Genomic DNA, 25,189 nt, shown 5'->3' with positions numbered 1-25,189 from the left:
TTTGAATTGGCCCAGCAAACCTGGTGATGGGCAACATATGCCAATCTTGCCAGGCAACAACTACATCCTGACGGAATTTAAGTAACGCAGATAAGTTAATAAGAGAATCACAACTATTGTGGCACGGGAGGAGGGTATTCTGACTATTGCGTCTGAATGTCCCTTGTGCCTTTTCTCTGGTCCTGCACATTGTTCCTTTACAGACAGCACTCTAATTTTCTCTTGAGTGCCTTGATGTAATCTGCCCCCACTCCGCAAATGGACAGTGTATTCCAGATCCTAACTGCTTCTGTACAAGATATTGTTTTCTCATATTGCTGTTGCTTATGCCAATCACTATAAACCTGGGTTGCCTTGGACTTTATCCTTCCACCAGTGGGAAATGTTTCCCCATCTACTCTGCCCAGATCCCTCATGACTTTGTCCTCCAATTAGAAGAACTAAAAGGTTTTCGGTGACACTGTCTCCCTTTCTTTCTTCACACCACATCACTGTTACTGGCAATAATAGAATGAAATAGAAAATTGATAATGACAGGAAATGATAAAGGATGTCTTTTTGCATGGTATTTACACAGTTGAATCGATCTGGATCCTGAAGTCACCCTGTCTACCCAGGGTGTCTTTGTTGTGGCATTGCTAATTGCAAAAGGCGCCTGTTTGTTTCAGAAAGAGCAATAATTTGTAGAACTATCTCTCTAGTCTATAGTTTGGGCCATGAACAAACAGACTTGCATTTTCTTTATGTATTTGATTATTTTACAGCCAATTAATTACTTTTAAAGTATAATTGCTGGAATCATGGTAGCCATTTCCAAATCCCTACTGAAAGCAATGATGCAAATGATCGTGTCATCTGATGTCTTTCGGTGTTAGCTGAGGCAAGCAAAAGTATTACACAACTGATTTGTAACCCAGGTTGAACACATGAAACTTGTAAAGAAAACTGTGCAGATAGGTAGAGTTCCCTCTGCGCACTGACCAACTGAATTTGAAGTTTGAGTATGACGTGAAAATTCAGGAAATACATAGTAAGTCAATCACTGTTTGAAAAAGACTGTTTCATGTAGAGCCCTTCACTGAGACTTTGTTTAACAAGTATTGTTTCAATATTGTCACGTATTATAGTCAGCACCATTCTCTTCACTAAGTATACAGAGGGACCTCGATGATAATCCGAATATTAATTATCCGAATATCAGATTATCCGAAGGTGATCTCAAGATCCCGATAGAAACATTACGTCAAAGAGAAGTTTCAATCCTGATTGCATCTTTTGTTTACAGGTACAATGATTAGAAACGAACTCGGTTCACTGAAATGCTGCCGAGCACAGTCCTGGACAGTCCTGACACCGTCTCTAAATGACTGCCCTCCCGCCCTTTCTCCCCCCACACATTCCCTGAAGGTCTACATAGGGGTGAACCCAAAACCCCCCCTTCCCCAGATAATCTCTCCCATACAGAGCAGAGGTGGAACCTGTCAAAAGGTTGTGTGTGTGCGCGCATATTTGGAGACTTACACCCCACCCAAAAAGGCAGCAGCAGTCTTATTGGTGTACCGTTTGGCTGCCCCAGAGAGGGTAGGGTGGGTGGGGATGGAAAGGGTTGTAGGGTTGGGGCTGCGGGTGGTGGGGCAGGGTGGGAGAGTACGGGATTGGAAGGTGGGCGGGGTTGGAGATGCAGGGTGGGAAGCAGATGGAGTTGGGAGTAGACAGGGTTGGGGGCAGGTGGAGGGGCAGGGTGAGAGCGTACGGGGTTGGGGTGGGGTGGGAGCGGATGGGGTTGGAGGGGCAGGCAGTGGAAGGGGAGGGGTCTTGTGCGCAGTGTGCTGCTGCCTAGTCTCCTGAATGGGGAGCAGACTTCTCAGAAAACTCCGAGTCCCAGGGGAGGAAATCAATTAACCGAACAATCAATTATCTGAACGAAATAGTACCCGCCCATCTCGTTCGGATAATTGAGGTTCCTCTGTATATACAAATCAGCCGGTGTGCTAACTGGTTTATCTTTTGTTAGGTTTTGTGCACGTTAGATTATAATATCTACATTTTCCATAAATAGCTGTAATGGATATGAATCCTTTTTCAAAGTTTGTGAAAAGATTTGTAGCTCGGGTGCTCGTTGCTGTGGTTCTGTTCGCCGAGCTGGAAGTTTTTGTTGCAAACGTTTCGTCCCCTGTCTAGGTGACATCCTCAGTGCTTGGGAGCCTCCTGTGAAGCGCTTCTGTGGTGTTTCCTCCGGCATTTATAGTGGCCTGTCCCTGCCGCTTCCGGTTGTCAGTTTCAGCTGTCCGCTGTAGTGGCCGGTATATTGGGTCCAGGTCTGTGTGTTTATTGATGGAGTTTGTGGATGAGTGCCAAGCTTCTAGGAATTCCCTGGCTGTTCTTTGTTTCGCTTGCCCTATAATGGTAGTGTTGTCCCAGTCAAATTCATGTTGCTTGTCATCTGCGTGTGTGGCTACTAGGGATAGCTGGTCGTGTCGTTTCGTGGCTAGTTGATGTTCGTGGATGCGGATCGTTAGCTGTCTTCCTGTTTGTCCTATATAGTGTTTTGTGCAGTCCTTGCATGGGATTTTGTACACTACGTTAGTTTTGCTCATGCTGGGTATCAGGTCCTTCATTTTGGTGAGTTGTTGTCTGAGAGTGGCTGTTGGTTTGTGTGCTGTTATAAATCCTAGTGGTCGCAGTAGTCTGGCTGTCATTTCAGAGATGTTCTTGATGTATGGTAGTGTGGCTAGTCCTTTGGGTTGCGGCATGTCCTCGTTCTGTTGTCTCTCCCTTAGGCATCTGTTGATGAAATTGCGAGGATATCCGTTTTTGGTGAATACCTTGTATAGGTGTTCCTCTTCCTCTTTTTGCAGTTCTGGTGTGCTGCAGTGTGCATTCCTAGACGTGAGGGTACAGAGAACACCAAATGGAGAATTCACCACTAAGGTACACAGGAAAGCCACACACACAGACCAAGTCCTGAACTATGAAAGCAACTACCCCAATACACACAAACGAAGTTGCATCAAGACACTGTTCAAAAGGGCCACAACACACTGCAGCACACCAGAACTGCAAAAAGAGGAAGAGGAACACCTATACAAGGTATTCGCCAAAAACGGATATCCTCGCAATTTCATCAACAGATGCCTAAGGGAGAGACAACAGAACGAGGACATGCCGCAACCCAAAGGACTAGCCACACTACCATACATCAAGAACATCTCTGAAATGACAGCCAGACTACTGCGACCACTAGGATTTATAACAGCACACAAACCAACAGCCACTCTCAGACAACAACTCACCAAAACGAAGGACCTGATACCCAGCATGAGCAAAACTAACGTAGTGTACAAAATCCCATGCAAGGACTGCACAAAACACTATATAGGACAAACAGGAAGACAGCTAACGATCCGCATCCATGAACATCAACTAGCCACGAAACGACACGACCAGCTATCCCTAGTAGCCACACACGCAGACGACAAGCAACATGAATTTGACTGGGACAACACTACCATTATAGGGCAAGCGAAACAAAACAGCCAGGGAATTCCTAGAAGCTTGGCACTCATCCACAAACTCCATCAATAAACACACAGACCTGGACCCAATATACCGGCCACTACAGCGGACAGCTGAAACTGACAACCGGAAGCGGCAGGGACAGGCCACTATAAATGCCGGAGGAAACACCACAGAAGCGCTTCACAGGAGGCTCCCAAGCACTGAGGATGTCACCTAGACAGGGGACGAAACGTTTGCAACAAAAACTTCCAGCTCGGCGAACAGAACCACAGCAATGAATCCTTTTTAAACAAATATATCGGCATAAGCTATGATGCAATGAAATGCTTATCTAGTACATAGGATTATACAGATGTCACACAGAAACAGGCCATTTGGCCCAACCAGCCAATGCCAGTGTTTGTGCACCTGTTGAACCACCTCCCTTTTTACCTCCTTTTTCATCATAGCCTTTATTTCCGTCTTCTTCCTAGGACTTGACTATTCCACTTTAAATTCAACTGTGCTAGTTACTTCAAACACTCACTGTGGTAAAGAATTTAAATGTAATGGTGCAAAGGCTTATCGAATTTTCAGTCACAAAAGTTTGTGTTTAAAATGTGCGTCGTTCTGTTCTGATCCACTTTCACTGTGAGGATTAGTATTAGCTGCTTCTACATTGCTCCAATGCAAATTACCTGTCAGCTTGCTGGTCTGGACTAGCTATTCGCAACAACGGAGTCAACGTGCTTGGCTCTCTGTGACATGCTGGAATATTCAGTGATCTATCTGGCTTGCCTGCACAAGTGAATTTGGTAATTCTTCTTTGGTTTTGTTGGATAATCTAGGTCCTGGGATCTTTATAAGGCAGAAGATACTGTCAGCCATTGGTGTGCTCCATGAGTTAGTGGGTAGCACATTCGCCTTTGAGTCAGACGATTGTGGTTTGGGCTAACACTTCAGTCCTGAGGCAGACCTGCAGTGCGGGAGATGTGGTCTTACAGATGAGATATTAAGCCATGGCTTCATGTGCCCCATTGTGCTGCTTTGAAGAAGAGCCGGAGACCTCTCCCTGCTGTCCTGGTCAATATTCATCCCTCAGTCAGTATCAAAGTAAAACAGGGGAAAGTGAGGACTGCAGATGCAGGAGAGAAGAGTCAAGAGTGTGGTGCTGGAAAAGCACAGCAGGTCAGGCAACATCCGAGGAGCAGGAAAGTCGATGTTTTGGGCAAAAACCTGATGAAGGGCTTTTGCCCGAAATTTCGATTTCCCTGCTCCTCAGATGCTGCCTGACACGCTGTGCTTTTCCAGCACCGCACACTCAATCGAAATAAAACAGATTTGTTGTATCACCACATTTGCTGCTATGTTTTCTATGTTACAACAGTTTATTGGCTATAAAGCATATCGGGACAGTCAAAGACCATGAAGTGTGCTGTTTAAATGAGGGTTTTGTTTTACTTGCGACATTAAGAGATTAATACAACATGAAGACACCTGTGGTGTGCTTTAAGGTGTTGTGCAACTTATTTGCTTTTTTTAAAGCATCTGAGTGTTTAATGTTGAGAGCTAACTGTGCTCAATGACAAGAGACCTTTGAAGTCAACACTTTTTTGTGGTTTGGAGTATGTCTGGTTGAAGGGGTTAGTGAAGGAACACTAGTCTAGGCTAGTAGAGAATCTGTACATAGGAGGGCTGTGCATTTCTTTGATCAGAAGATTGTCGTGCTATCTCCTTCTTTCTTCCTTTGAGCCAGTTTCTTTGAAGTGTTTTTATTCTGTCCCTCTAATCATGTCTGGTTGCATCCAAAAGGATTCTTGAATGTAAAATGCTCTGAGGGAAGGCCGCTGAAAAATAAGCTTTATTTATGTAAAGTACTGTCTTGATGGAACTATATCATTAGTCAGGGATGTTTTAATTCTAGCCCTGCAAGTTTAGCCTCAAATGTTTTGCAGTACACCATACTGGGCCTGTGGAACATATTTATATTTGCACTTTCTATCACTAGTTAAAGTTGTGTTCACTAGACAATCAAGGACCCACTGAGTAACAATTTTCTTTGTTTAAAACTCATTCACATGAAGCTGAGGAAATTATTATATCACGATCTGAATAAATTGATCAGTGTGAAATTATAGAATCATGGAATAATCCAGCACAGGTGGAGGTTATTCTTCCCATTGTACTGTGGTAGTTCTTTGGAATCCACACTGTATATCAGAACAGAAGAGGTTGTTTTGCCCCTCAAGCCTGTTCGATATTTAGTGCAGTCATGACTGAATTTAGCATACTTGCCTTTGCCCCATAACCCTCATACATTTGGTTATCAGAAACCAATGATTTGTTGGATTTAAAATTAACAATCTATACAGCACCAGTTTACTCTAGGAAAAGAATTTCAATTTCCACTATCTTTGTGTGCACAAATGTTTACTCCTGAAAGTCTGGCTCAATTTTTAGGCTGTACCCCTAATACTAACACTCCAGTCAGCAAAATAATTTGTTTACAGCAGCATATTTGTTGGGCACCTTTTAACACAATAAAGTGTCCCAAGGTACTTCACAGGTGCTTTTTAAAGTGAAATATGGTATGAGTCACAAAGGGGGTACCAGATCATGTGACCAAAGGCTGGGTCAAAGAAGTAGATTTTATGACCCCTCTCATTTTCCCTTAATACCTTTTCTCTTTTTTTCTCATTGGCTATGGAGATCGCTGGCAAGGCTAGCATTTATTGCACATCCTTAATTGCCCTTGAATTGAAAAGCATTTTAGCCCATTTCAGAGTGTAAATAAGAGTCAATCACATGATTTGTATCTGGAGGCACATGTAGGCCAGACCATGTAAGAATGGCAGATTTCCTTCCCTAAAGGACATTAGTGAACCAGGTAATGTTTTCAACAATAGATTAATTGAGACTACCTTTTATATCCAAGATTTGTTAACTGGATTTAAATTTCACCAGTTGCCACAGTGGGATCTTAATCCCTGACCTCAGCATATTAACCTAGGGCTCCAGGTTGCTAGTCCAGTGACATTGCCATTACACCACTGTATTTCCCCAGACTCCAAATCTTGGATCAAATCACCCATAACCTTCTAAATTAGGAATATTGATATGCAGAGGGATCTGGGGTTTGTAGGTTCATACATCACTGAAAGTGATAGCACAGATGGATAAGATAGTAAAAAAGGCCCAAGACATGCTTGCCTTCATTGGCACCTGATGAAGGAGCAGTGGTCTGAAAGCTAGTACTTCCAAATAAACCTGTTAGACTATAACCTGGTGTGTGAATTTTAAGTTCATTAGAAGGGGTATTGAGTTATGCTGCAGCTTTGTAGAACTTTAGTTAGGCCACATTTGCAATATTGCATACAGATCTGATCTGGATGCTTTGGACCAGGTACAGAAAAGGTTTACCAGGATGTTGCCTGGCATGGGGGATTTTGGCTGTGAGGAAAGGTTGGATAGACTGGGTTTATTTTCACTGGAACGCAGGAGGTTGAGGGACAACCTGATAGAAGTTTATAAGATTGTGAATGGCCTGGATAGAGTGGAAAGTATAAGGCTTTTTCCCCAGGTTGGAGGGGTCAGTTACTAGGGGACATGGATTCAAGGTGTGGGTTTTTTTTATTTTGGGAGGGGCATGGAGGAGAGAGAAGGGGGAGATGTTTAAAAAGATGTGTGATGTAAGTCTTCCTTCTCAAAGGGTGGTGTCCAGAACACACTGCCAGAGGAGATGGTGGAAGCAGACACATCAGCAGCATTCAACAAACAGCTAGACGAATGCATGCATAGGAAGGGAATAGAGGAATATGGATCCTGGCCATGAAGACAGTTTTAGTAGGAAAGGGCAAAATGTGTCAGAACAGGCTTTGTTCTTGTTCTAGGGAATGCAATTTTGGTTCATGTATTTGCTCCTTATAATTTAACCCTTTTAGTTTAGGTATTATTCTTGTGATTGTATCTGCACTTCCTTTAACATGTGGTATTTAGAAATGAGCACCAAGCTTTGCATAGTTTGAAGTATGACCAGTAACCCCTTGTATTTTGTCTTGCAGCATTAGGGTGTCTAGTCCAATAATGAGTAGCTTGAATGGCCTTAGACTGCCGAAGAGAGTCAGTTACAGCTTCAGCCACTGACTATCCTCCATTTGAGCTAGTGGGGAGGTAAAAGGATATGGTTTTGATAGTTTTCTGCTCTGATGGTCAGTTGACACTTATTGTCTGAGGTGTAGGTGAACATTTTTCACTCTCTGGTATGGAACTAGAGGACTACAGGTAACTATTTTTTTCCCAAGAGAAAAGTACAAAGGTACAAAAGTTTGGCATTCTTCATGTCCGTTCACGATCTTGTATTTCAAGCACTACTCATACCATCACCTGAGACTGTTGATCTGTTTCCACCTGTTATAACTTTGCCCCTGTTTCACTTTTGGTGAAGCATTTGTGTGTTTGTTACCCGTAGACTTGGTTATTCGAAGACACTCCTGGTTGGTCTCCCATCATCTGCCCTTTGTAAATTTTAAGGTCTTTCAAAACTCTGGCCTTGTCTTAACTTGTCACCTCTGTATCTACTGATCCACATTTGCTTCTAGCTGAGCGTCATTTTGATTTTAAAATTCTCATCCTTCGTTTCACGTCTCTCCATGGCCTCCCCCATCCCTATAATCTCCTCCAGTCCTATAATCCTCTGTGATCTCTGTTGACCTCTAAGTCTGGCCTTTTTGTGTGTTCCTGATTTTGATTGTGCCACTATTGGTGGCCATGGTTTCAGCTGCCGAGACCCAATACTCTTAAAACTTCCGGCTGTTCTATCTCACTTTCCTCCTTCAGGTCACTTATCTAAGCTCAACTGTTTTGGTCATTTGACTTAATAATTTCTACTGTGATATTTTGTTCTATAACATACCTGTGGTGTGCCTTGGGATGTTTCATAATGTTAAAGTGCTATCTCAATGCAAGTTGCTGTTGTTGGCAGAATTGTGCCCCATGAGAGAGTACCTTTGTGAAATGAGGGTGAAAAGAGAACAATTTTAAAATAAAACCTGTGATACTGATGCTGACATGGTGCCTCTTCCCTCAACCTCTCACCCACCTTTCCTCTCCCCACCCCTCCTTTGCAGGCAAGTGAACACGATATTCTGAAGGCTGTGATTAAATGGGCAGAAAACCAGCTGGCAAGGCGTCTGTCGGATGAAGGTAAGTTATGTGCAGATGTACTGAGTGCAGTGGAGACTTGCTAAGCTGAAGCCCTGGGGTGACTTGCTGGTTCAGGTGCTAGAGGCCACTTGCTTTCTACTCTGCATGCTGAAAGTCCCTGTTGTTAACTTCATAGTTTTGAGCTGGTGTCTGTCCATAGTCACTGCTGGTGTTTACAGTGAAAGAACATTCTTGTAAAGTTTGGCTGTAAAAAGACAATGGGGATTTAAAAAAATACACTTGTGTGTGCTTTTTCTATTGCTCTCGCATACCCCTCCCCACAAAAAAACCCAAACTCCAGCCTTGAAGTAGACAGGTGGTCTTGTAAGATTCTGTCACTTCCCAGCTCCATTCTTCTTTTTGATTGTTTTTGATTTAAGGAAGAAAATGAAGGTATTCCTTTTCCTCTGTTGTGGGGTGCAGACCTGTTAACTTGGGTAACAAATGGCTCAAGTGTTGGACTGAATTACACCAGTGGTGAGCATTCAATCCCCAAACTGGCTGTGTTAGTTCACGGAGGGGAGGCATGTCTAGTTTCCTTTCCCTGTGTTTAATGTGGAGTTACACTCCTCAATCTACCTGCAAGTGCAGCTCCAAGCCACACACCATCCTGACCTGGAAATATACCAGCCTCACTGCTGCTGGGCCAAATCCTGAAATTCCCTCCCTAACAGCGCAGTAGGTGTGTCTGCACCATATGGATGTCAGCTGTTCAAGAAGGTGGCTCACCTTTGTGCTCTCAAGGGGATAATAAATGCTGACTTAGCCAATGATGCCCACATCCCATGAAAGAGTTTTTAAAATGTCAAGTTACTTGGATTTCCCTCTGTTAGAGATAGACCTATGATAGCCCTTGTGGCCTGCGCCTAATTGTCTACTTAGTTACTTCTGCTTCATCATTATTTTAGTCTACATTCCTCCCACTCTCTCTTACTGCCACCCCATCCGAAAAGCTTTCAGTCTTAATATCTCCTGTTGTGGACCAATGACAAACCTTTGGCTGATAACATTCGTGTGAAGTGATGCGTGATCTTTGCTTACACTGAAGGTGTGATATTAACAAAAGATAGAACATAGAACAATACAGCACAGAACAGGCCCTTCGGCCCACGATGTTGTGCCGAACATTTGTCCTAGCTTAAGCACCCATCCATGTACCTATCCAATTGCCACTTAAAGGTCGCCAATGATTCTGACTCTGCCACTCCCACAGGCAGTGCATTCCATGCCCCCACCACTCTCTGGGTAAAGAACCTACCCCTGACATACCCCCATACCTTCCACCCTTCACCTTAAATTTATGTCCCCTTGTAACACTCTGTACCCGGGGAAAAAGTTTCTGACTGTCTACTCTATCTATTCCTCTGATCATCTTATAAACCTCTATCAAGTCACCCCTCATCCTTCGCCGTTCCAATGAGAAAAGGCCTAGCACACTCAACCTATCCTCGTATGACCTATTCTCCATTCCAGGCAACATCCTGGTAAATCTTCTCTGCACCCTCTCCAAAGCTTCCACATCTTTCCTAAAGTGAGGCGACCAGAACTGCACACAGTACTCCAAATGTGGCCTAACCAAGGTCCTGTACAGTTGCAACATCACTTCATGACTCTTGAATTCAATCCCTCTGCTAATGAACGCTAATGCACCATAGGCCTTCTTACAAGCTCTATCCACCTGAGTGGCAACTTTCAAAGATCTATGAACATAGACCTCAAGATCCCTCTGCTCCTCCACCTTACTGAGAACCCTACCGTTAACCCTGTATTCCGCATTCTTATTTGTCCTTCCAAAATGGACAACCTCACACTTGACAGGGTTGAATTCCATCTGCCACTCCTCAGCCCAGCTCTGCATCATATCTAAGTCCCTTTGCAGCCGACAACAGCCCTCCTCACTATCCACAACTCCACCAATCTTCGTATCATCTGCAAATTTACTGACCCACCCTTCGACTCCCTCTTCCAAGTCATTAATAAAAATTACAAACAGCAGAGGACCCAGAACTGATCCCTGCGGAACTCCACTTGTAACTGGGCTCCAGGCTGAATATTTACCATCTACCACCACTCTCTGACTTTGACCGGTTAGCCAGTTTTCTATCCAACTGGCCAAATTTCCCTCTATCCCATGCCTCCTGACTTTCCGCATAAGCCTACCATAGGGAACCTTATCAAATGCCTTACTAAAATCAATGTACTCTACATCCACTGCTCTACCCTCATCCACATGCTTGGTCACCTCAAAGAATTCAATAAGACCTACCCCTCACAAATCCGTGCTGGCTGTCCCTAATCAAGCAGTGTCTTTCCAGATACTCATAAATCCTATCCCTCAGTACCTTTTCCATTACTAACTGGCCTGTAATTCCCAGGGTTATCCCTATTCCCTTTTTTGAACAGGGGCACAACATTCGCCACTCTCCAGTCCCCTGGTACCACCCCCGTTGACAGTGAAGACGAAAAGATCATTGCCAACGGTTCTGCAATTTCCTCTCTTGCTTCCCACATAATCCTAGGATATATCCCGTCAGGCCCGGGGGACATGTCTATCCTCAAGTTGTTCAAAATGTCCAACACATCTTCCTTCCTAACAAGTATCTCTTCTAGCTTACCAGTCCGTTTCACACTCTCCTCTTCAACAATACGGTCCCTCTCGTTTGTAAATACTGAAGGAAAGTACTCATTCAAGACCTCTCCTATCTCTTCCGACTCAATACACAGTCTCCCACTACTGTCCTTGATCGGACCTACCCTCGTTCTCGTCATTCTCATGTTTCTCACATATGCATAAAATGCCTTGGGGTTATCCTTGATCTTATCCGCCAAAGATTTTTCATGCCCTCTCTTAGCTCTCCTAATCCCTTTCTTCAGCTCCCTCCTGGCTATCCTGTATCCCTCCAATGCTCTGTCTGAACCTTGTTTCCTCAACCTTATGCAAGCCTTCTTCTTCCTCTTTACAAGACATTCAACCTCCCTCGTCAACCAAGGTTCCCTCACACGACCATCTCTTTCCTGCCTGACAGGTACATACATATCAAGGACACGTCGTATCTGTTCCTTGAAAAAGTTCCACATTTTCACGACATCCTTCCCTGACAGCCTATGCTCCCAACTTATGCTCCTCAGATCCTGTCTTACAGCATCGTATTTACCCTTCCCCCAATTGTAAAACCTACCCTGTTGCACGCACCTATCTCTCTCCATAACCTAGGTGAAAGTCACAGAATTGTGGTCACCATCACCAAAATGTTCACCCACTAACAAGCCCATCACTTGTCCCGGTTCATTACCGAGTACCAAATCCAATATGGCCTCCCCTCTGGTCGGACAATCTACATACTAAGTTAGAAAAGCTTCCTGGACATACTGCACAAACATCGCCCCATCCAATCTACTTGATCTAAAGAGCTTCCAATCAATATTTGGGAAGTTGAAATTGCCCATGACTACTACCCTGTGGCTTCTGCACCTTTCCAAAATCTGTTTCCCAATCTGTTTCTCCACATCTCTGCTGCTATTGGGGGGCCTATAGTAAACACCCAACAAGGTGACTGCTCCTTTCCTATTTCTGACTTCAGCCCATACTACATCCAAAGGCAGATCCCCCTCGAACTGCCTTTCTGCAGCCTTTATACCATTTCTAATTAGCAACGCTACCACCCTCCCTAATCTTACTAAACATCTGTAACCAGGAACCTCCAACAACCATTCCTGTTCCTCTTCTATCCACGTTTCCGTGATGGCCACAACATTGTAGTCCCAGGTACCGATCCACGCCTTAAGTTCACCCACCTTATTTCTGATACTCCTTGCGTTGAATTTTACACACTTGAACCCATCTCTGTGTCCGCAAATATTCCCTGTCAGTGCTACCTTCTCCACAGCCTCCCTACATTCTTGGACATCCTGACAAACAGCTAGCCTACTTGCTGGACTACAAGTCTGGATCCCATCCCCCTGCCAAATTAGTTTAAATCCCCCTGAAGAGTGCTAGCAAACCTACCTCCCAGGATATTGGTGCCCTTCTGGTTCAGGTGCAACCCGTCCTGCTTGTACAGGTTCCACCTTCCCCAGAATGCAGTCCAATTGTCCAAATACCTGAAGCTCTCCCTCCTACACCATCCTTGCAGCCACGTGTTCAACTGCACTCTCTCCCTATTCCTTGCCTAACTGTCACGTGGCACCGGCAACAACCCAGAGATGATGACTCTGTCCGTCCTAGCTTTTAGCTTCCAGCTTAACTCCCTGAGCTCCTGAATGACCTCCCCACCCCTCTTCCTATCTTTGTGGTTGGTGCCAACGTGCACCACGACTTCTGGCTGCACACCCTCCCCCTTAAGGATTCTGAAGACACGGTCCGAGATGTCTTGGATCCTGGCACCCGGGAGGCAACAAACCATCCGAGAGTCTTGCCCATGTCCACAGAATCGCCTGTCCATCCCTCTAACTATAGAGTCTCCTATAACTAGCGTTCTCCTCCTCCCCCCCCTTTCCCTTCTGAGCCTCTGAGCCGGACCTCCTGCCAGAGACCCGGTCACTGCAGCTTATCCCTGCTAGCCCCCCCCCCCCCCCCCTCCCCATCCCCCCCCCCCCCCCCAACAGTATCCAAAGTGGTATACTTATTGTTGAGAGGAACGACCACAGGGGATCCCTGCACTGCCTGCTTCCTCCCCTTCCCACCTCTAACTGTTACCTCTGTTCTCTGGCGTAACTATGTCCCTGTAGCTTCTATCTACCACCCTCCCAGCCTCTCGAATAATCCTCAGTTCATCCAACTCCAGTTCCAGTTCCCTAACGCGTTCTGTGAGGAGCAGGAGCTGACTGCATTTCCTGCAGATGAAGTCGGCAGGAGCATCGGTGGTCACCCCTACCTCAAACATCCTGCAGGAGGAACATTCCACTGCCTGCGCTGCCATTACTTTGCACTTAGTCTCCAAAACAAGAACACTGAGTAGCTTACCTGTGGACTTTGTAGGGTCTGGGGTCTAGAACACACCCACTCAAATATCAATCACTTACCTTCCCAACCAGCTCTGCGCTCCAACTTCACTTCCGCCCAGCTCGCGCCGCTCTCTGCTGTGAAAAGATCTTATTGAGATAACCTTATGCTTGAATAACCACCTGATGTTTATTGTCTAGTTCACACACATGAAGTGTAGCCACTTTAGGGGTAGCACAGGTCAAGCTGTATAATTGCAGCTCAGCTTGATACCACATGTGCAGAAGGTGGGGGGGAGGTTTCTTGTTTTATACAACATTTTATTCTTTCTGTTTTCCTGACAATCTATTGTTCCTCTAAATTAAAAATCACACAGCACCAGGTTATAGTCCCAACAGGTTTATTGGGAAACACTAGCTTTCGGAGGTGGTTGTCCGGCATCTCCAAATCTCTTCTAAATTGGCATCCTTGGTAGGATGAATTTGACTTGTGCCTGTTAAAGCTGTGATGCATGAGGGCTGATGCAAAGTTTGATTTTTGTTTTTAATGCATTGAAGGATTGTTTAAAGTAATGTAGTAATTAATGGGTGTGGATGGCTCCTTTTAAAAACCGGTAATAGTTGAATCTGGATGATTGCATGTGTCGACTAGTTTGGAGCCAGACTCTATTCACATTGGCACTTCTCTTGCTGCGATCATAATTGCTTTTATTTGTAGAGTACTGACACCTGAATTAACACATTGCGGCACACAGAGTGTGCTTATATACTTTGATTTCTTTTCATTATTGTTATTTATTGCACATTTATATCATAGTGACAAAAATCTCTCGCCAAAGTGGTTTGTGAAACCTCCCATTTTAATTTTATTGCCTGCTCAGGATCTGAAATGTGCAATTACTCGTTGAAGGTTTAATTTGTACACAACCTAGTTCAAGTGCATCTCCACATCAGCACTTCAGTAAACATCGTGGTTAGGAGCATTATTACGATAATTGAAAATGCCAAACCTCATCCCTGTTACGTTGAATTCTAGAATTTTGTTTACTTCGAATGTACAGCACAAAGTTTAAACAGTCCAGCCAGTTCATGCTCCTCTCCAGTATCTTCCCATATGTCTCTATCTGTTAATATGTTCCCTTGTACCTTATCTAGCCTCTCCTTCAATGCATTTGCACTGTTCATCTCAATGCATTCAATATTCTCAGTGTTCTTTTGTTTTGAAGCTCTCATTCCATTAGTCTCCTTTCAGTCTTGTCTTGCCTTCCCTTCCCTCAGTGTGAAAGCTGAAAACCTCTTTTGGTTATCATCATTAACCCAGCAATGAATGTTCCACCCACTGACTAATTCAGCAGAAAATATTTGTTCATGTAAACAAGTAAACTTTAAACTGGGTGAGCAAGTCGGTCTGTGTATGTGGTTGCGGTTGGGTTGGGGTGTGAATGAGAGCAGGTTTTGGGAAATTGTCTTGCAGGAAGTATCAATGTATAGGATTATCTCGCAGGTAAAAGAGTGAAATTGAAATGCTCTGTGCCATTGAAAAATCAGTTGAGTACGATTTACTGTAATCTCAATTGTTACAGTGCAGAAAGAGTCCATTCAGCCCATTGTGTCTGCCAGCTCTTTGGATGAACAATTCACTGAGTATCACGCTGTCACTATCTCCCTGTAACCCTCCACATTCTTCCTTGTCAGATAATATTCCCTTTTGATGCTGCCTTCATCTCACTCTCAAGTAGTGCATTCCTGACCGTACTGCCTGCTGTGTGTTCTTGTGTCTCTCATTTTCTGTGCCAAGCATTTTAAGTCTGTTCCCCTTCATTGCTGATTCTTTTGAGAGTGGGAACATATTCTCCCTGTCTGCTCTGTCCAGACCTTCTCATGCTCTAGAATACCGCAGAACTTGAGACACATTTATGATGTTCCTGGATGGCTGCCTTCAGTCTGAGTGACTTTGTTCATTCATAATTCTAATTTGATTTACTTTGTGCCAAGAAAATAAAGTCACGTGGTGGTGGCGGGGTGGGGGGGGGGGGGGGGGGTAGAGTTATTGTGCAGCCAATTGACTGTATGGAATTAACCTCTCAGAATATATTAAACCGAGTTAGTATTGAGTAGCAATGAAAGACTGATTGATTGTATTAAACATGATCAAGGGGTTTAGATCAGAGTGGTGCTGGAAAAGCACAGCAGGTCAAGTAACGTCCAAGGAGCAGGAAAATCGACGTTTCGGGCAAAAGCACTTCATCAGGAATAGAGGCAGGAAGCCTCCAGGGTGGAGAGAGAATTTTGGGCGGGGGAAAGAAGGTAGCAAAGAGTACAATAGGTGAATGGAGGTGATAGGTCAGAGAGGAGGGTGGGGGAAGGTAGCAAAGAATACAATAGGTGAATGGGGTGGGGATGAAGGTGATAGGTCAGAAAAGAGGGTGGAGTGGATAGGTGGGAAGGGAGATGGACAGGTCATGAGGACAGTGCTGAGCTGGAAGGTTGGAATTGGGGGGAGGGGAAATGAGGAAACTGGTGAAGTCCACATTGATGCCCTGGGGTTGAAGTGTTCCAAGGCAAAAGATGAGGTGTTCTTCCACCAGGTGTTGGGTGGTGAGGGGGGCGGTGGTGGTGAAGGCCCAGGACCTGCATGTCCTCAGCAGAGTGGGAAGGGGAGTTGAAATGTTGAACCCCGGGGTGGTGCGGTTGATTGGTGCGGGCGTCCTGGAGATGTTTCCTGAAGCACTCTGCGAGGAGGCATCCAGTCTTCCCAGAGACCGCATTGGGAGCAACAGATACAATAAATGACATTGGTGGATGTGTAAGGCTCCTTTGGGGCCTTGGATGGTGGTGAGGGAGGAGGTGTGGGCGCAGGTTTTGCAAGCTGAGAAGATATCAATGGGTGTGGGGAGCCAATTTTAAATTTATTCTTCCAATGTCCATTAGCTTCCTCATTTGTGAAGCTTGATTAGCTACTTGTGCCCATTTTTCTTTACGGCATTTGGGTGTTTCTGGGAGTGCCAGCATTCATTCCCCACCCCTTACTGCTATCTCCTTGATTTCTGGGGGCAGTTAAAAATCAACTGCATTGCTATGGGTCTGGAGTCACATCAGTGTAAGCCAGACCAGTTAAGGGTGGTAGATTTTCTTCTCTAGATGACATTAACAAACTAGGTAGATTTCTGTTTAATGACAGTCAACGCTACATGTCACAGTTTACTGAGACTAGCTTTACATTCCAAATTTTGCTAATTGAGTTTAAATTGATGGGATTTGAAACTGTCTCCCCAGGCATTACCACAACTTCACCAATTTTCCCAGGCTTTTTTAAAAAATAAGAACAGCTTGAAGTCTACCGGTTTAAGATTAAATTTATATTCTGATAAATCTTGGTCACTTGGCACTGAGCCCCAGTTAATGGGAGTTTTCAATACAATGGGATCCATGATCAGAATTCAGCTATATTTGAAGTATTAAGCCACTCTCTGAATTTATTCAGTTTAGTTTCCTACTTTGCTTAAATTCTGTCCTATATTTCAGCTCGCTCCCAACATATCTTCAAAACCTAGAAATTCAGGCAGTATCTGCTGAGTTTCTTGTTCCATTTCCCTGATGGGATGTGGATTTATGTGACTTGAGTCTCCCTCAACAATAAACTTGATTATAAATAAATGCCAAGTTATAGCATAGACATGCCAAATGGAAGAGAAATGAGTTAACTATGCTGTTTGCTCACTTTTGTAAAGCAATCTCATCAGAGACCTGAGAACATAGAGCTGGCTGCCTTTTGATTTTGAGCGAAGCACTTGGTGCAAAACGACTCGTAGTAAAGGAACATTGAAATCAGATTTTGTAACTAAAGCTTTGCTTTTCCTTTTCCATTATGTAGAGCCCAATTTACTGAATGGGACAGCACACAGCGTCAACAAACGTGGAGTGAAGAAGCGGGACTTGGACTCAGCCCAACTCCGTGAAATAGTTTCCGATCTAGTGCCTCATGTTCGCATTGCTCATATCCTTCCAGCAAAGAGTGAGGTCCTGGCTGATGCTGTAAGTGGCTTTGTAGAATTCTAACAATAGAGATTTGCAGCACAGAAAATGGTCTTCAGTCCATTGTGGTGTTGTGTTACTGGACTAGTACCCTTTGGCTGATATTATAGGAACACCGGTTGAAATCCCATGTAGCACAGTGAAATTTGAATTCAGTTAGAAATTGGGTATTGTCATAAAAACTCATCTGGTTCACTAATGGCTGTCTTTGCCTGGTCTGGCATACGTCAGACTCCAGGCCTACAGCAACGTGGTGACGCTTAACTGTGCTCGAAGGATGGACAATAAAGGCTATCGAAGCCAGCAATGCTCAAATTTCATGAACTTTTTGTTAAGTTTGTGCTGGCCTTTTGCTATAATATTCTAAACTAATACTACACCTCTCTCCCAAAGCCCCCATATCATCTTGATTGTCTAATTTGCTATTACCAGGATTTTACTCTGCACAAATTGATAGCAGAATTTGCCCATGTAAGAATGATGACCACACTTGAACACTGACCCCTTAGCTGTGAGGCAACCAAATATGTTCCAAAGACAAGAGAGTCTGTAAATAAAAGCTCTTTCCCTCGACTGACCCAGATCTGGATGTGGCTGCTCTTGTTTTCAGTGGACAAGCTGAAAAAAAAATTTTAAAATTACTCCCAAGGCTAGAGCTAAGAAGTGAAAAAAGACTTGTTTTAGATGCCCCATGTCTGCATTTTTCACTCCACAGTTTTGGTTGCTGTTGCACATTTCTGGTATTTTGCAGTGGTTCACTTCATCTATCTGGAAATTGCTGACTTCCACAAAGGTTGCTGGATTTCTTCATTTCCTGATCTGCCTACGCGCTTGACTGGAAACCCAATTCTAAGTTTGGATTTTGTAGTAATCAGCCTTGGAGTGGTACAGCAACAATTTGACTAATTGTCTCAGTGTTATCTCTTTGGTTGAGCTATTCAGTAAGTTCCACTAGTCCACATTTTTCCCTCCTTCAAGTGTATATCCCATTACTGTTTAGTTTTGAGTGTAATTTATTGTTGTCACATGTACCAAGATACAGTGAAAAGTGTTGTTTTGTGTGCTATACCAGCAGATCATATATGCAAGTGCATCAGGATAGCAGAACAGAGTACAGAATAATGTGTTACAGTCGCAGAGAGAGATTAACATTTGAGAGGTCCGTTCAAAACAGCAGCGAAAAAGCTGTTCTTGAATATGTTTGTGTGTGTATTCAAGCATTTATATCTTATGTCTGACGGAAGAGGGTATAACCGGTGTGGGAGGGGTCTTTGATTATGTTGGTTGCTTTCCCGAGCCAACAGAAAGTATAGATGGAGTCAATGGATGGAAGATTGATTTGCCTGGTGGACTGGGCTGTATACATGAAAGTGAATTTAGAAAGTTACCTATGGATCCGATTTCACTTATCTTTTCAGGCAGTACATTCCTGATTATAACACTGGTGTGTAATTCTTTTCTCTCATGATAGATTGGAAAAATCAGGTGGACAAAGGTAGCCTAGGTGAGTTAAGTGTTTTCTAAATGGTTACTCAGAACAGCATGATCTGGAGCAAAGCAGAGAGCAAGATAGACTTGGCCTGGTATGGTGCAAAGTGAGATGATTGATTAATAATAGCTGCAATCATAATATGATTGAATTTTGCATTTAGTTTGGGAGAAGAGAAGGGTGGGACTAATACTACCATTTAAATTAGGGCAGTTATGAGGCCATTCAAGCAGAGCTAGCAAAATGAGCTGGATCTTCCTCTCTTTCTAAAATTTCTGTCTTAGGCTTGCTGCAGACTTTCAAGTTGGAGGAATATCACCTCACTTTTCACTGAGGCAGGACTCAACCGAGAGTTCAGCAACTTCAGAACATGAACACTAAACTCCATTTTGATTGCCACTCACTCCTGCAGAGTCTTGTTTGCTGTCTTCAAAGCTGACCTATTTTCTACTGTTCGCACTCCATTTGTATCTAAATTCCTTCTCAACTATCATTGCCTTAGTCGATCATCCCCACCCCCCACAGCTCCGTCTGCCTGTCCCTCCCTCCTTTCCCTACCCTTCTGTCTACCTGTCCATCTATTTCTTGTCTTCTAATTTAATATATACCAAAATGATGGCACTTCTGCCTCACAGCACTGGGGACACTGGTTCAATCAACCCTTGGGTGACTGTCTGTGGAGTTTGCATGTTCTCCCTGTGGCTGCATATGTTTCCTGTGGGTGTTCTGGTTTTCTCCCACAGTGCAAAGATATGCAGGTTAGGTGGATTGGCAATGCTAAATTGCCCATTGTGTCCAAGGATGAGTAGGTTGGTTGGATAACCATTGGAAATGCAGGGTTACAGGGATAGGGTAGAGGGTTGGTCTGGGTGGGATGCTCTTTGGAGGATCAGTGTGGACTTGGGATTATGATTCTGTTTGCTAGGTTAATAACTAATAATAGAACTGTGATAGATATTTGTTAACTAGTGCTGTTAAGGATATGTAGCAAAGAAAAAAAAGGGACCCCATTCGGCCATGACATATTTACGGGCAGATCAAACTTGAGGAACTATATTATTTTCTCTTATTCTTTTGCAGTGCCAGCGTCATTTTGGTGTAGATTAAATTAGAAGACCAGAAATAGAGGGACAGGCAGACAGAAAGGTGGTGCAATGCTTCTCTATGCTCCTGTCTGCAAAGCAACATTTCACTGCTAACCTCTTGTTAGATCTTCCTCAGCAAAGTCCCTTATCTGTGCTTGTGCTGCCCTTTTTAATTCCATCGACTAGAATTTGGTTGCATGCATTGAGCGAATGTTTTCACATTTGGTGAATCCTTCGCTATTACCTTTGAAAACGAGAAATGATCTAGTGTTGAATATCGCATTCTGTGACTGGAAAAAGCAGCCAGCTTTCCTGGAAATGTGTATTAATATATTCTCTTCAACTGTATTAAGCCATGACAGGACAAGTCATGGCTGCCCTGTTATGTTAATTATTCTTGCTTTGATCCCTGAACCACAGACTGAATATTTGGGTGAATGCCAAGTATCTGAGTAGCAGGAAACATTGGCCAGGATATTAATCTGAAATGTTCAGACTCATCCCAAGCCAGCTGATTTTAGCCAATGCTGAGGCAGTGAGAAAGAGTCCTATCTTTTTGGGGGATGCGGGGACCTTGGCAATGGTGACTTACACTTGGTCTCAGCATCTATGGTGTAGAAAGGGGACAGGTAGCCTCTGCCTCTCTTTCTGATTGATGTGCTGTGATACAGATAGAAAGTATGTGCGCATGATGGATATCCAGTGATGATGAGATCAGGCACGGCTGTGAGATCTATCAGGATTGAAGAGCTTGCCAATTCATTGTTGTCTAAGCTGCTACTTGAAGAGTCATTTGGCTTGGGTCGAGGAGAGTCAGTGGAACCATACTGCAGCATGATTTACGGCCTTCAGGAGAACAGGAAAAGGGAAAATTAGCAACACAAGTGGATGAGCTCTCAAAATATTTTCTCTCTGACCTAAATTTGCTCTCAGTCCAGCGATGCATGGATTTCAAATTCTTGTCTTGTGGTAAATTCCATTCACAGTGTAATTCCCACAGTTCTGACTTCCAAAAGCTGAAATTCCCAGCCTAAATATTCAATCCTTGCAATTTATGTCCTCCCCACCCCTGCTTGGCCTCCCTACCCCTCTCTCGCCCCTACCCCTCTCTCGCCCCTACCCCTCTCTCGCCCCTACCCCTCTCTCGCCCCCACCCCTCTCTCGTGTTGGGACACCTCTGGGACACCCGGACCAACCAACCCAACCACCCTGTAGCTCAACATTTCAATTCCCCCTCCCACTCCACCAAGGATATGCAGGTCTTTGGACTCCTCCATCGTCAGACCACAACAAAACGACGGTTGGAGGAAGAACGCCTCATCTTCCGGCTAGGAACCCTCCAACCACAAGGGATGAACTCTGATTTCACCAGTTTCCTCATTTCCCCTCCCCCCACCCTGTCTCAGTCAAATCCATCAAATTCAGCACCGCCTTCCTAACCTGCAATCTTCTTCCCGACCTCTCCGCCCCCACCCCAGTCTGACCTATCACCCTCACCTTGACCTCTTTCCACCTATCACATTTCCGACGCCCCTCCCCCAAGTCCCTCCTCCCTACCTTTTATCTTAGCCTGCTGGACAAACTTTCCTCATTCCTGAAGAAGGGCTTATGCCCGAAACGTCGATTCTCCTGTTCCCTGGATGCTGCCTGACCTGCTGCGCTTTTCCAGCAACACATTTCCAGCTCTGTATTCATATAAATGCATTTCCCATCATTGGATGGGACAGAATCTTCCATTCTAATCCATTTTTTCAAAAAATTCTTAATGCAGTGAACACTGAGACAGATACCATGGAACCAGATTTGTAGAAATCAGAAGGCAGCCTTCAGCTCATCTGTCTGTGCTGACTGACACATTTCCAACCTAACGTAGGTCATAGGGTAAAATACAGAATGTTCTACTTTAAAAAGCTATTTCCCAAAAGTTGGCTGTACATCAACTTCTGTTGAGCTAATCATGCATTTGCATAAAATGTGAAATCCCCACGCAGCCTGCTGAGAATGCATACTTAAGGGTGTACCTTGGTGTTTCCTGAACATTTTCCTGATTTGACTACTCTTTTAAGCTTAGGCTTCTGTGAGATTGTGTGGTGTGTGTGTGTGTTACCTGGCATCCAGGAATGATCAGAAAGTTGTTGAAGGGTCAGGGTTTTTTTGTTGGGGAGTGGGGTGGCTGAAATGGCTAAATACATTTTTTTAAGCTGGCTGTAGTTGAAGCAAAAGTCAGACCTCTGATCACTTACACTGACCCAATGCTCAAAAGGACCGCACATTTCTCAAAACTTCAGTTTAGGCTTTGCGACTGTCATTGTTTCCTCAGAGCTCGTGACCTCAGAATCCCAACTTGCGATCCTGCTAGGGGGGGCAATGGTGCAAACTCTGGGAATGCTTGAAATGTATGATAATGCAGCTACAATATCTGGAAAAAGGGATTTAGTTTGCATAGGTGCCCCATGTATCCAGTGTATTAAACTTATTGTGTGCTGCATTTCTGGGTTGCAAAGGAGCAATGCAATGAAGCATTTAAAATTTGTCATTTTGTTCAATAGGGTTGTAGTGAAGTATAAATTCATAGAATTTTACAGGGTGGATATTAGAGTCCTGCAGACAGCACCCACTTCAATAGGAACCATGTTGTTAAACTTGAGACGGTGCCGAAAGGATTTACAAGGATGTTGCTGGGTCTAGAGAGTTTGAGCTATAGGTAGAGGCTGAATAGGCTTGGACTTTTTTCCCCTGGAGTGTCAGAGGCTGAGGGGTGATCTTACAGAGGTTTATAAAATCATGAGGGGCATGGATAGTGTCAGTAGCTAAGGTCATTTTCCTCAGGGGGGAGGAGTCCAAAATTAGAGGGCATAGGTTTAAGGTGAGAGGGGAAAGATTTACAAGGGACCTGAGAGGTAACTCTTTCAAGCAGAGGGTGGTGTGTATATGGAACGAGCTGCCAGAAGAAGTGGTGGAGGCTGGTGCAATTACAGCATTTAAAAGCCATCTGAATGGTTGCATGAATGGAAAGGGATATGGGAAAATGCTGGCAATCTGAGCTAAGTCAGACTGGGATGTCAGCATGGATAAGAAGGGCCTGTTTCCATGCTGTATGACTCGAATCTATGATCTACTAGAATAATACCAAGAGTGAAAAACATTTAGATGCAAGCAAAGATTAGAGAAATTGGGCTTATTCTTCTTAGAGCAGAGAAAATTAAAAGGTGACCTTAGTGAGGTATTCAAAATTGATGAATAGTTTTGACAGGGTAAGGAAGGATCTTCTGTTTATCAGTAACTAAGGGTCACAATTTCAAGATTGTCAGCAAGAGAGCTAGGAGTGAAATGAGGAGAAATGTTTTTTATTCAGAGTATTTAGACCTGTTTTTGTAGAAGATTCTGGAAACCTGCAATCTGTCCACTGCTTACAGATATTTCCCAAATTAACTCTGGTATCCTAATCCTACTGTCTGACTCACGGGCCTTTATTTTTATTAATCTCCTGCCAAGGTAGGGAACTGGATTTTGTCTTCTGCATGGTGGGTGCCATCTTTCCAATATTAAGTCACTTGAATCCCAAGCAAGACCAACTTAAGATGCTCTGTGATGGATTATTCCCGGTCCTGTCTCTGGGAGCAATAGATTATGAGGGACCAATGAATGCATTGAATAAAAAGGAGCACTTGCATGATTTTCTATCCTTTTATGAAAGACAGGAAACTGGCCCCTCCCTGTTCAGCATTCTTGTACTCAGTGCCCCGGCAGTGCAACATTCTTGGGCTGAGTGTGGGGAAAATCTGAGGCATTTATGGGACGGAGTGAAGAGCAAATGTGCGCCAGTCTGCATGCCTAAATATTATGAAATTGGATCATCATTCCTATGGGACTGGAATAAATCTGTGTTTAAAGACATCAATTCTACTTTAAAGTGGTAAAATTGTCTTTTGAAGTGCAGTGAACTATTTGTACAAACAAGCCTCATTCTAGCTATGAGATGAACACTGCTGCTCTCACCCCAGGATTAGATGTTACTGTTTGTACTTCAGGGCATAATGTCACTGCATGCTGGTTTCTTTAGCAGTTTTGCTGTGAACTCAACACTGGCCCTACCGCTGCTTCAGCAGATTGTGTTTGTTGATTTATCCTCTTTTAATGTTCATTGGGCAATGTGGTGAAGATGTGCTATTTAGCAACTTCACCTGTCTCTGTAAGGGAGATGCTTTGGATGTTATGCTCAGTTAAAGGTTCTGTGTGAGTGCAGATTGTTTTACAGCCTGTATTCTACCAGGAGAAATAACGTTCTTAAGGTAATCTCAGTTGGGGTGCAAAATGTGTATTTATACGGTGCCATTCACGACTTCGGATGTTCCAATGTACTTTGCATTCTCCAGGCCCAGTGTGGCAGCCTCTCAGTGGCTTGGCATAGCAGTTTCTTGGCCCAGTGTGGCCTCAGCTTGAACTTCTGGTCTTGAAATGATTCATTGAAATGCAGTCCCACTGTGGCTAAGCACTTGAGAAAGACTGTAATGTCTGAACTTCCAGCTTTATTTTCTACTTATAACTAAGAAAGTGTCACTAATTTTGTTTTTGCTTTTTACCTTGTTCTTAAGATTTTGTACCTACGTACTTGTACCTCAGATGACACCTTGTGTGCAGCATTGTGTATTTTTCACTGTACTTTGTGCTTGAGCACACAGAACAAAATCAAAAAAGTGTTTCTTGAATGTAATCATTGTTTAAAGTAGGACACAGCAGTCAATCTATATGCAGGACAATGCCGCAATCAGAAATGTGATCACGTTATATATTAATGATCTGGATGAAGGGACTGGGCGCATTCTAGTGAAGTTTGCCGATGATACGAAGATAGGTGGACAGGCAGGTAGTACTGAGGAAGTGGGGAGGCTGCAGAAGGATCTAGACAGTTTGGGAGAGTGGTCCAGGAAATGGCAGA

The 25,189-nt window shown here is 43.9% G+C and overlaps 1 protein-coding gene across 1 annotated transcript in view; it reads left to right on the top strand.

Annotated features, from left to right (window-relative positions):
• Positions 1-25,189, top strand: part of LOC122542775 (BTB/POZ domain-containing protein 7-like) — a 74,383-nt gene that overhangs the window by 26,699 nt on the left and 22,495 nt on the right. The window contains exons 5-6 of the mRNA XM_043680808.2: positions 8,625-8,700; positions 17,516-17,676. Coding sequence (XP_043536743.1) covers positions 8,625-8,700; positions 17,516-17,676 — 237 coding nt within the window. The remainder of the gene's footprint in view (positions 1-8,624; positions 8,701-17,515; positions 17,677-25,189) is intronic.

The sequence above is a fragment of the Chiloscyllium plagiosum genome, unplaced genomic scaffold, assembly GCF_037043375.1.
Source record: "Chiloscyllium plagiosum isolate Xiang-an unplaced genomic scaffold, Cpla_swu_hap1 HiC_scaffold_47, whole genome shotgun sequence".
Taxonomy (NCBI): Eukaryota; Metazoa; Chordata; class Chondrichthyes; order Orectolobiformes; family Hemiscylliidae; genus Chiloscyllium; species Chiloscyllium plagiosum.
Note: the sequence above shows the minus strand (reverse complement) of the source record. Positions and strands in the feature narration are given on the sequence as shown.